This window comes from Puma concolor, chromosome A3, assembly GCF_028749965.1.
Source record: "Puma concolor isolate L17-30 chromosome A3, mPumCon1.1.hap2, whole genome shotgun sequence".
Taxonomy (NCBI): Eukaryota; Metazoa; Chordata; class Mammalia; order Carnivora; family Felidae; genus Puma; species Puma concolor.
This window is the reverse complement of record NC_141669.1, coordinates 94,856,324-94,868,573: the sequence shown is the minus strand read 5'-3', so window position 1 is coordinate 94,868,573 and position 12,250 is coordinate 94,856,324. Positions and strand designations below refer to the sequence as shown.

At 44.7% G+C, this 12,250-nt stretch overlaps 2 protein-coding genes across 3 annotated transcripts in view; one reads left to right on the top strand and one right to left on the bottom strand.

Moving 5' to 3' along the window:
* Positions 1 to 2,786, top strand: part of XRN2 (5'-3' exoribonuclease 2) — a 78,669-nt gene extending 75,883 nt beyond the window's left edge. For both annotated transcript variants that reach the window (XM_086701560.1, XM_086701559.1), the window contains 2 exons: positions 256 to 394; positions 2,610 to 2,786. In XM_086701560.1, the coding sequence (XP_086557686.1) occupies positions 256 to 394; positions 2,610 to 2,675 (205 nt within the window). In that variant the 3' untranslated portion in view covers positions 2,676 to 2,786. The remainder of the gene's footprint in view (positions 1 to 255; positions 395 to 2,609) is intronic.
* A 6,955-nt stretch (positions 2,787 to 9,741) lies between these two features.
* NKX2-4 (NK2 homeobox 4) lies at positions 9,742 to 11,228 on the bottom strand. The gene is made up of 2 exons (XM_086699851.1): positions 10,760 to 11,228; positions 9,742 to 10,358 (listed from the first exon to the last, which is right to left on the bottom strand). Exons 1-2 carry the CDS (start codon positions 11,214 to 11,216, stop codon positions 9,742 to 9,744), a joined length of 1,074 nt encoding a protein of 357 aa, XP_086555977.1. The 5' UTR covers positions 11,217 to 11,228.
* Positions 11,229 to 12,250: the final 1,022 nt, after the last annotated feature.

Sequence of the window (12,250 nt, the reverse complement as noted above, 5' to 3'; positions counted from 1 at the left end):
TGAGCAAAATATTTTAAGTCCTACCTTTCTGATTCAATGGAGTTTAAGTACCTTTTTAAAAACTGGTGATACTTTATGAAACATGTTAGACTACGTTGAATATGAGGGACATAAATGTCACTCTAATACTGTATGTCCCATTTGACAAATGGCAAATTAGATCATCCTAAGATTTGGAGATGATGCTGGATAGTTTGAGACAATGGGATGTATAACAGATATGACTCCTAATGCCAACATGATTCTTCTCCACAGAGGCGTTGGGGCTGAACCTCTGCTGCCATGGAACCGGATGCTCCAAACCCAAAATGCAGCCTTCCAGCCAAACCAGTACCAGATGCTAGCTGGACCCGGCGGGTATCCACCCAGACGTGATGATCGTGGAGGGAGACAGGTGATACAGCGTGGGCCATGGGACAAAAAGCCTGCTGCTCACTTTATACTTAGCATATTTTCTTAAAAACATTTCTGGAAAAGGTCACTGATAGAGTAGCTCAGCTGAACTTGGCTCCCTCATTGTAAAATGTATATAGGGTGATAATCTGCCTTACTAAAATCTGTTACACCATGAAGAATTTTCATCCCCAAGGCTCTTTCAATCATAGCAGTCAGTGGTATTTAGCACAAATAGGGCCAGTTGCCAAAACCTATTTTTTTTTATCATTTAAGGATGTTGTTCTTTAAGTAGAAACTAGATCTCATGATAGATATTAATGTTCTAGAAACTGAAAGTAAGAATCTATCCTTTTAACCTTTTAACCTTATTCATCTTAGAAGTCTCCTATCTTGATTCATCAAATACCCTTTTTCATGGAAAGAAATCTCTCCTTCATCATACGTTTTTTGTTTTTTGTTTTTTGTTTTTTTTTTACCAAATTTAAATAGCCATAATTGATTCAGTATAATAATTCCTAGACAAATTTATTTGGTATGTGTAAGCTTCACTTTCTTCTCTGTAAAGCATCCGGTTTTAGCATATTTAAGCCAGAGGTCTGTTTGTCTCAGTCTATTTGTCCACCAGCCATTTGACACCCTGGTCAGTATTTACATGCTCTGCAATCAAATCCTAGCCAGAGAACAGGGTCAGAATGCTGCAATTTAGTGTTTTAGTGTGTGTGGTGTTCATGGAGTTTGGCACCTGCGGTGATGTGAAGTGGTTTTAAAATTGCTTACCTGGTATTGCCAGCAGGTCTTTTGCAGTGCTTTGAATATTAATTTTCATATGCAGGTTCTTGCCATGCATCACTTTATGTAAGACTGCTCTTTTGACAGCTAAGAAAAAAAAATTATACTTTTTTGTGTGTGTTCTTATAAGTGTTCACTTCACAAGAAAATAAATCATTTTAATTATCTTTTGAGAGAATTTTGTTACAATCCATTAAAGTCTGTTCATAGACTTTACTTTGAACACTGTCAGCCCAAGATGTCTAAAAATCCCATCAATCGTTTGAGACTATTTATGTTAGAGAGTTGATGGGATGATACTAGGCAGTCTAAATAATGAGTATTATTGAAATGGGGACATACTTATAAACTAGAAAAAACCCTGGAGAATCTTCAGTCCAACCACCTCATCTTCCAATTCGGAAACTGAAACCACGTGGTGCCTGCACTTGGGCAACAGAGTTGGGGCCTGGCTGCCCTGTCCTTCTGATCATGGTTCATCATGTTTCCCATCTCCTTCAGAGGCCTCCTTGTAAGGGACTCTCTGCTGTTATAGCAGGTAAAATAATTATTCACTTAGAAGATATAAACTAGTTGGTAAGTTTGTAATTCTTTTAGGACCTTTTAGAAATACATTTCTTTTTCTCAATCTCTCTTTTCATGGAGATACTTTTTATTAAATCACAGGTTTTGAAACACTATTAATTGCAGAAGTTCATTGTTAAAAACAATGTTAATTATGATCCCCACTGTATTTTAGTGAGGTTTATATGACTCATAATTTAAACTACTCCGTGACAACATGCGGGCAGGACAGTCTGTTTCAGAATCCTGGAAGCCTAGAAAGGAATTTTGATGGAATCTTATGTTGTGCAGAAATGTTATTTGCAAGTCTACTAGGATATGTTATGAATGTCACCGGTAATTGTTCATGTAACAATCTAATGTGTTACTTAATACTCTACAATTTATAGCTTAAAAAAAAAAATCCCTAAAATAAGTAGTTCATTAGGCCTCAACTCACTTAGCAAGCTCTTGCCTTGGTTAAGCAAAAATGACTTTTCTAGTGTAGTATGTCTAAAGATGATGTAGGCATCTTACTACAGTGTGGCTTGAATTAATGCCAGGGATGGCAGGGAAGATTGAGAACCACAGAACACTTAACTATAGTTCATTTGTGTACATTGTAGGGAATTTCTTCAGTGCCTGTAATGGCTCATTTGGGTAGTTTTCAGCAGTAGCATTTGTGCTGGAGTCCAGCCTTGCAACGAGCTTTGCATAAAACTGGGGGCCCAAAGCACCTATTTATGAGACACCTTCCATATGATATACTTTTAAGACCTATTCAGCTTCTTTATGGTGTGTTTTTCCAGAGCAATGTAAAATTAATTTCTTTGCAGAGGTGTTAATCCAGAAAATAAACTCTTGCTTTTGCTTATTTTCAGGGATATCCCAGAGAAGGAAGGAAATACCCTTTGCCACCACCCTCAGGAAGATACAGTTGGAATTAGGCTTTTGTAAAGCTTTCCCAAATCCTTTCATCGTTCTACAATTTTATGCTATTTGTGGAAAGATTTCTTTCTCAAGTAGTAGTTTTTAATAAAACTACAGTACTTTGTGTATTTCTTTTAACTGTGTATATTTCTACTGATCTGATCTCACTGTTTATGTTGCTTTCCAAAGATGTGTGTTGCATAATACAGTGGATCTGAATTTATTATTGCTTGTAAAACACATTTGATGGAATAGGAATACTGGTTTTTCATTATGGTTAAAAATCAAACCAGCTGTGGATTTTAAAACACAGTGTATTCTAGATCATCTGAGATCCATGCTGATTTTTAATGCACAAGAATTAGGTATGAACTCTTGAGTTGGAACCCTCAGCCAACTAGAGTATATATTGTTCAGTATTTCTTTGGAAACATTTCATTAATGTACTTGTCTTACGAAAATTTCTGAACTTTAGTAAAAAAAAAAAAAAAAACCCTCTGGTCTCCTGTGTCCTTATTCTTTTATAGTTTTTAAACATTGAAAATCTTGGCCAAATGTGTTTTTTTTTTTAAGTCATTTTTTTCAGAAAACTATTTCTATAATTAGATGTCAAAAGAAAACCAATGTAGCAAGAAAACCCAGCCGTCTCCTATATTAATAAGTATGTCAGCTATTGATTTGACTATACCTTCTCTGTGAGAATAAGTTAACGTACATTTTATAAACTTCATGTAGACTTGTACTCCAGTTTTAAGGACTTGTTTTAAATCTTTAAGGTGAAAAGTTTAATTCATAGCTAATTAGTCTGTACTCCTTAGCATGTTTTTTACGTTATAATAGATTTGTTTTCACTCATTTTTTTTCTTGCTACTTAGCACACTGTTATTACTCCTTATATTTATGCTTGGATTTCACACATGGCACTTGCACATGCGTTTTCACTTGTTTGCCAGGACAAATTTACACACACACACACACACACACACACGCGCGCGCGTGCCCGCTTGCTGCTTTGTTTCCATTTGCCTGTTCTAGCCTAAGATTGTAGAAAAAGGCTTCTCTTTGACCTTCTGACTTCGGACATTTTTGCTTTAATATTTCAGCTAAGGCACACTTGTTACTCTTAGCCTATGTGGAAAAAAGGCCACCTTAACCTTGAATAGGAAGTTATTTTGAAGCTATTGAGTTCTTTGCTGGTGATGGGTGAATAGAGTAGGGTCCTTTATTGTTGAGACAAAGCATCTCTCTGCTGGGCATTAACAACACAACTATTGTATATTAACCTTCACAATACATTAAAGTGATAACACCTTCTGTTCAATGTCTCTATCTTCCAAATACTACAAATGAATAGCCATCTAAATCAAGTATTGCATATTCCAAAGGAGCCCATATAAATGTCTTCCTGTCTGTAGCTTTATAGACACCCCAAACGCACACTTTGACAGAACCTATATTTTCTCAGATCTTTTAGGTTTTAATTTTAAGCTATCATGAGCTTGTCTATAAAGTAATTGTTTTTGCTTGGCCTTTCAATTACGTGTAACTGTTAAGTTTGAAAACGAACGTTTAGAGTATTTTGAAGACATTTAAGCAAAAAAGCCTAATGGAATAGCTGTGCCTGCCTCCTAGATTCCCTCTTAGAGGTTTGGTGCCCCGCAGCACACCTGCCAGCCAGCTGAACCCTCACTTAACGGGCCTTCTCCGTTCCTTCACCCTTGCTACCTCTTCTCCCTTACTCTTCCTCTCTTTCCCACGTCTGAATCTGCCAGAAAAAAATGCATTCTATTCGACAAGTGTAAACGCTTTTTAGAACTTCAAATAGAATATTTAAAGCTATAAACATTCCCTCCGCATTCAGGTGTAAAAATAGTTAATGGGCCAGATTTCGATAATTTATTATATTATCTTTAAGACACAGTAATTCAGGGTCTAATATTAAAGATGCTTAAAATCTTGGAACATGAAAACAGTGACTTTATTGTGGCGCTAAGGGCCCTTAATGCGCAGTTGTCTAACCTTTAAAGATCAAATGAGGTGATGCACGTTAAAATACAAAGCCGTCTACAAACTATTAGCCATTTGGCGTTACAAAGGCAAATTGGGTGTAATGAGCGAGAGGTTAATGTTCTTGCCAGGGCGCGGGGTGTCTGGACCGGCGGGGGTGCGGCTGATGGTTCCAAGCTCCGGTGTTCCCCCAGGCGCGTTGGAGGTCGGGCGCACCTCCGACAGCGTCGAGGGCCCCGGGGCGCGGCGACGTCGCAGCCAGACGGGGATAGAGGCGACGCCCGGGAGCCGCGGACCTGGCGTGGCGGGAACAGATGCGCCGCTTCTCCGAGGCAAAGTCCCCCAGACCCACGGGGCACTGGCGGGCGGGGGAACGCTCGGCCCTCGGCGCACGTGGGGGTCGCGCCTGGCGCCCACCCGCTCCTCTCGGCCCTCGCGGCCCCGCCCGCCGGAGTCCCCCGTCCCGCCACTCTCCGGCCGCCTCCCCTCCCCCGCAAGCCTCCGTTTCAAGCAGGGCGGGCACGGGAAAGTTCAGACCCCCGACCTGCAGGGTGGCCTGTGTGTCGCGGCCCCCGCCTGGCCCAAAGCGGATCATTGCAGCAGCAGCAGCAGCAGCCGCCCTCGGTTCCTGGAGGCGGCGCCGAAGCTTCCCCAACCAGCTCGTTTCGCCGTCTCAGCTCAGTGCACGAATGCAAATACCGGACCCGTGAAGAGATGATGGAAATCTTCTTCCAAGGCTGCAGTTTTAAGTTCTAAGTCTGAACATAACCGAAGTGAGCTAAACTTAGAAATCTAAAATTTAGACGTTGTCTGATGAGTCAACACTCCCCATTCCGGACGGCAGAAAGCTGGCTGGTTCCGTCCGGCTAGTCCGGTACCTCTTCCCGACCGCCCCAGAGGATCATGGAGCTGAGATCCCGCCACACTGTTCCTGGCGATCGACTGTCCTACTATTACTGACCAGGAAAAAAGTCAACCAACAATAAAATGACAACCGCCCGTTCTCGATGGATTTTTCCTCCACGCAGCGTAACGTTAACTGCTTGTGTTGTTTCAAATTTCGTATTTATGGAATGAGGGCCAAAAGAGAACATGGTATGATTTTTGTATTTGAAATGGGAATAGAGCTATTCACTACTGCAAAATAACTCTAAGTTTGCACAACTTAGAGTTAGGCAGTATTAGTGGTTAAACCTTTATTAGAAGTCACTTAAACAATGACTGAAATAGAGGTTACAAGGGATTTTAAAAAATAGTCTTTCGGGGTGTCTGGGTGGCGCAGTCGGTTAAGCGTCCGACTTCAGCCAGGTCACGATCTCGCGCTCCGTGAGTTCGAGCCCCGCGTCAGGCTCTGGGCTGATGGCTCAGAGCCTGGAGCCTGTTTCCGATTCTGTGTCTCCCTCTCTCTGCCCCTCCCCCGTTCATGCTCTGTCTCTCTCTGTCCCAAAAATAAAATAAAAAAACGTTGAAAAAAAAAATAGTCTTTCATTCAGTTTTGGGTACACATTTTATCCAATTGCAGATAAATATATAAAGCAAAAACAGTGAAACCAAAAAAACTCTCCCAGAAGCTTCCACTACGTCCCAACTTTAAAATAATAAAAGTAATCTTGAAATTACAAAATTATCTCAATACTTACTAGGGAGAGGGAATTCCTGAAGGGATGTGAATGCAATTCCCATCTGCCATTTTCTCTGAATCTTCTCCAGATGTTCACCAGTTTCACTAGCAGTAAAAGGCTATTCCAAAAAAAATTTTTTTAATAAAATGTTTCCTAACTCTCTGTCTCATTGGGTTTGGACATGGGAAGTAGCAGCATTTTTAAAAAACTGGACTGAAATAGTTAACATATAGGGGTTTGTCCTCACACGTTAGTGTTACATTAAACAGTTGGGCAACATCATTTATGCTTTGAACAAATGAAATTTGTATTGCCACTACATAATGCATTATTTTATGCACAAACTGATATCTAACAATGCAGTCCGTGGGTCTTTATGTGATTGTGGTTCACAAATTTATTCCAAAAGTCTTTCTAAATCAGTATTCAATGCAGCTAACAAAGCAACTCTTTGGAAGGTGCTTGCACTTAGTGAACAGGATTCTCTGATTTGCTTTAAATTGAAAGTAAACAACTGATAGCAGGATGGAGTTTGAACACAACATCTGTGTTGATAAAAGTCTGATTGACTACTTGTTCTGACCATTAGGTTTTAATTCTGAGCAAAGCCTTAAATAGGAGACAACTGGGTTACACCCTCCACAAGTTCCATATACAAAACACCCTTCCTGTGTCCTTTAACACTGCACTGTCACACACCCAGTGGTTCAATTTGCATCCCGACACAGATTACAAAAAAAGTACCTGCAATCCCTGCTGTTCCTTTCTGAAACTTTGATTCTGGGTTTTTGTTTCCGTGTGTCAACTGGAAAAGATAAATTTGTTGTACAACCCCAAAACATTTTTTAAAAATACCACATCTGCAGTTAGCGTTTCTGGAACCAAGTTTTGCTGTGGCCTCTGCTAAACTTTAAGGGGGCTTTGTTCCTCTCAGACCCTGCGCGGGCCCTCCCTTTTGGTTGTGAAGACACTTATCCTCCTCTTCAGTTAATGAGTTTCACCTAGTCTGGCCATTTTTGTTGTTGTAAAAGATCTGCAAAGCACTAATTGCAAAAGAAGGAAAAAAAGCTCTTGCTTTGCGTTAATCAGAATGTGGAATTCTTTAGCAAAAACATTTTCATGTTTCAAGAACATGAAACATTTCAAACACATGTTTCAAAAACATTTTAATGTTTCAAGAACCAAACCCTATCCTAATTTCAGGATGTGCACACATAAACTCAGTGCATTTCTGGGTGTAGAACATCAAGCCATCTGCAGCAGTTAGTTCTGGCAGTGGTTCCCTTACTATTGAGAGCAATGCTGAAAGGAAAAAGATACGCCTACAGCAAATACACTTTCAGAAAATACTGTATAAAGAAGGCTGTTTTTTGTTTTCGATTCAGAGTTCACTTAGTCTAAGAGACTGTTTGCTCTAGAAATAAATTATATCAAGGGAAAAAACTGTCCATGAAGACTTACTTTCTTTGTTACTTGGAGCCTTTAGTCCATAAGCTATTATTGTTAAGTATTGGGCTGTAAAATATATATACATATTGCAAATCTTGTGGACTTTTGGAACATGTTTTCTGGAAGTAAAATTTCAAAATTCTGGTACTACTGTGAGGAAACCAAATCAATATAAACAAACATTTCGAAACTTGGCACATCAAAAATAGTTATGGTAGCTTGGCAAACACTTTAAAAGTTAATTCAATTAATATGCAAAAGCCCAAATTGGGAGAATTTTCTGTAGGTGTGACTGCACTATTTTCATAGTATTATTTTCTGCTCAAATTATTTTTTATGTAAAATGTTTTCAAAAAATTAGTTCTTTTCCAAAAATGCATTCACAGACTTTTGATAAAGGCTGATCCCCTTGTTTCTTCAGTGGTTGCTTTTTCCCCTCTGTCAAAGGGACTGGAGTTTTATGATTACTATTACTTATTATGTAAAATACAGTTTAAAGAAAGTGCATGTTTAATTTCTAAAACACCTTCCATAGGATTCACTTTGCACATTCAGAAAAAACACCTGAACAATGAAGTGAAATGAAATGTTTCAGCCTCAAACTAATTCTAAAACTTCAAATGTATAGGAGTTTTAGGGTCTTTGGCAACCATTTGTTTATCACTTATAAATCATGCTTTATCCATGTTATAATTTTCATTCATTTTATATAAACTAAAGTCCTTCAGCTTGCTTTTGGTGTTTTTACTCCAATACCAGTTATTTAAATTGTGAGTAAACTGAGCTGCACTGTCATGTGATGCCAAAAAGTGCAAAAAAAAAAAAAAAAAAAAAAAGCCAAACCAAAATAAAACCTGTACAACTTAGTGAAAAAGAAATGACCACTTGACTTTTACAAAAAAAATACTTCGGATTCTTTTAAGTTATATTTAAATATCCATTTGAAACATAGGAAATATAAATTGGCATATTAAAGAGTAAATACATTATTTGTACAATAAAACACCAACAAGATCGGTGTGCAACCCCTATTAAGTTCGAGATGTGGGAAGATTGTAAATATTTCTTATTCTTTACATTCTGATTACAATTCAATAAGTCACTTTATTCTCCTTGACATGCTTTGAAATATAGATTAATTGATGTCAATTTTAGCAAATTTGCTTGCTTGTTCTAGTATTCTGGTAAGGTATTCAAATTCAGACAAGCAAATAATTTAAAGAAAATAATTTGTCTATGAAAGGATAGCGTGCATTTATCAGTTGATCTGTGAGACCAGATTTCACATAAAAAGTAGTTTGCAACCCTTCTTTCTTATAATGAGCTGCAATCTTACGGAAGGAAATATCCTCTTTCAGGGTAATATAGAAACACTAATTCGCCAAATAACGATTAAAACATTCTAAAATCAGCATTAAATTTAAAAAGCTGTTATCAATGCATATAAGCAATGCTTTGATTTTTATTTCATTTCTCTATTACCTAAATGGCAATGATTCCCCTGCAATAATGTTGCTATGTGCATGATCCACCTTGAGCTACAATTTACTTTCAATCAAACATTAATGAAATTGCACTTAAGGGGGAGGCCTTTGAAAATTAATCTCTCAAGTTCCACTCCAAAAAAGCATTCATTGTTAAAGCTGGGTTGGTTTTTAGAGCTACAAACACCAACAACGTTTCCTACTTTTAAAACTCTGAGAGCTTTGGTTAGGAACGTGGTGGATGTAGACACAGCCAGCTTTCGAATAATTTAGGAACTTCTGGAAAGAAGAAATCACCACTTCAGTCTCCTGGCGTGGTATTATTCAATTCCAGGGCCGTCGCGGTCCCCCAACCCCCAGCGGAGAGGTCCAGAGCGTGCCCCTCTCCATGACCTATTCGTTAGTTTTTGATAGTCGCGTACACAAGGGTCCGCTTCGGTGTGTTTTCCCCATCCGTTCTCGAAGTTCCTTGCACAACCTCCGCGCCGCAGGCAGGACCCCAACCCGGGGCGCCCGCGCGGTCACCACGTCCTGCCATAGAGCAGGTTGGCGCCGAGCACGCCGCCGCCGTAGTCCCCTGCCGCCGCGTCCAGGGCCGCCAGACCGCCTCCCGGACCGTGCAGCGCTGGCGGGCTGGGCGACAGCTCTTCGAGCTCGGGCGCCGGCGTCGGGGCCGGCGGCTGCGGTCCGGCCTGGCCGGGTGTCGGAGTGCCGGCACCGTTCTGGCACGGCTTGCCGTCCTTGACCAGCACGGGCACCGCCACGCGGCGCGGGGACGGTGGCGGCGGCGGTGGCGGCCCCAGGCCGCCCTCCTGCTGCAGCTGCTGCGCCGCCTTGTCCTTGGCCTGCCGCTTCATCTTGTAGCGGTGGTTCTGGAACCAGATCTTGACCTGCGTGGGCGTCAGGTGGATCATGCTGGCCAGGTGCTCGCGCTCGGGCGCCGACAGGTACTTCTGCTGCTTGAAGCGCCGCTCCAGCTCGTAGACCTGCGCTTGCGAGAAGAGCACGCGGCGCTTCCTTCGCGGCGCCGCCGCCGCCGCGTGCAACGGCGCCAAGGTCTTGGCTGCGTCCGCGATGCCCGTCAGCGACCCCATGCCGGCCACGTTCACGCCCGCGGATGGCCCCATGAACCTGGAGACTGGGGAGGGGCCCGAGGGGAAGCCCTGTGAGCGCCAGGCCCGCGGGGAGCCCGCTCCCGCCGCCGCCCCGCGCTCTTCACACCGCGCCGGCCGCGACTTCCGCGGGACCCCGGGTGGGTCCCGGCACCCTCCGCGCGCCCAGGGGCCCAGTGCCCCCCGCCCCCCGCCGGGTCCCACGACACACACCCCCCGCCCCCGCCCGCGCGCCCCCGGCTGGGTCCCAGCACCCTCCGCGCGCCCGGCGGCCCAGGGCCCCGCGCCGGGTCCCCGGACCCCCCGCCCCGCGCGCCCCCGGCCGGGAGCCCAGCACCCCCAGCCACGCGCGCGCGACCTGGGCGGTGACAGGCAAAGCCCGCGCCGTCCGCCTGCCCTCAGTCCCCGCGCTGCCCGCCCCGCTCACTTGACGAGTAGCGCGGGTCCGGGTTGGCGCCGTACCAGCCGGTGGCCGCGGCGGCCGCGCCGCCCCGCATGCCGTCGGTGTAGGCGGGCAGCTCGCCCACGTTGCCCAGGCCGCCGTTGCAGTAGCCGCCCATGGCGCCGTGCGGGAACTGCGAGACGCCCGGCGGCATGTGGTAGGTGGCGGCCGCCGCGGCCGCGGCCGCGGCCGCCGCCGCCGCTGCCGCCGCGTTGTGGCCCGCCATGGCGTGCGGCGGCTGCATGCCCGCCACCGCCGCCGCCTGCGAGGAGGGGCCGAGCGGCGGCGCGCGGTAGGCGGCGGCGGCCGCGGCCCCCAGGGGCGCCCCCAGGCCGGGCGGCGCGCCGTCCATGGCGCCGCCGAACTTCTTGTAGGTCTCCTCGATGGGGCTCAGGATGTCGGACACGGAGAAGGGCGTCGTGTGCTTGGGGCTCAACGACATGGCTCGGCGGACGGCCAGGTAGGGGTGCCCGGGGCGGGCGCGGGCGGGACGCGGCGGCCGCTCGTCGCCGCCACCCCGGCTGCGGCGGTAGCGCCTGTGACGAGGAGTCGGCGGCGCGGCGAACCCCCGAGCCGCGGGATCTGGGGTTTATTTTAGTCCGCCGCCAGGTTTACGACAGACTCGGGGGGCGGAGCAACATCCCAAACGAGCAAACAATGGTCATTGACATCTTTTTCTCTACCCTCCACCCCCTGTAATGGAGGCAAAAAAGGTAAAGGGGGCAGTTGGGTGTTTCTTGAGAACATCACCCCCCTTTGCTTTCTCCATCCTTCCCGCCTGGATCCCCGGCAGTTACCCCAGCCCTCGAGCACCAGAAATAGAAAACTCTGAGGTCGGCGTCCAGGCTTGACGTCGAGGACTCGGCGCTTCTTTCCATCCAGACCGCAGTTTTCCAAAAGGGACTTTGTAGCAAAGTCCGGTATATTTGGACAGCGGCGATGTGGTGCTGAGTTGGAGGGGGGTGTGCAGGGCTCTCTTGGTCCTCCCCGGTGACCAGCCTCTCATTCGCGCCATCATCTAAAGTGTTAAAAAAAAAAAAAAAAAAAAAAAAAAAAGGCTCTTGGGTCCCACCATAAGAGCGCATAAAGAGATGAGGTACAATGACCACCCTCTGCCTTTGTAAGGCTTCTAATTTATGCATCTTTAGACCCTTAAGCGTCATTTTGCGGGTAACCAAACAGGCACTTCTAAATTAGCTCCAAGTAGCCAAATCCAAAGAAGAGAGAAAACATGCACACAGAGACACCCACAAATACACAGATGCTAACTTGTAAGTATTCTGTTTTTATCTGTGGGGATGGAGGTTGGATAAGAGGAAGAGTACATTTTTATTTCTTGGGCTGTTTCGTCTTCAATTTGCACAGGTAAAGTTCATCACAGTTTTCTTTCCCTTTGCTGTTGCTGCTGCTTTTTTCCTTCTCTCCCTCCCGCCTTCCCTCTCTGGCTGTCAAGTGAATATCCAACTTAGGGTTTAT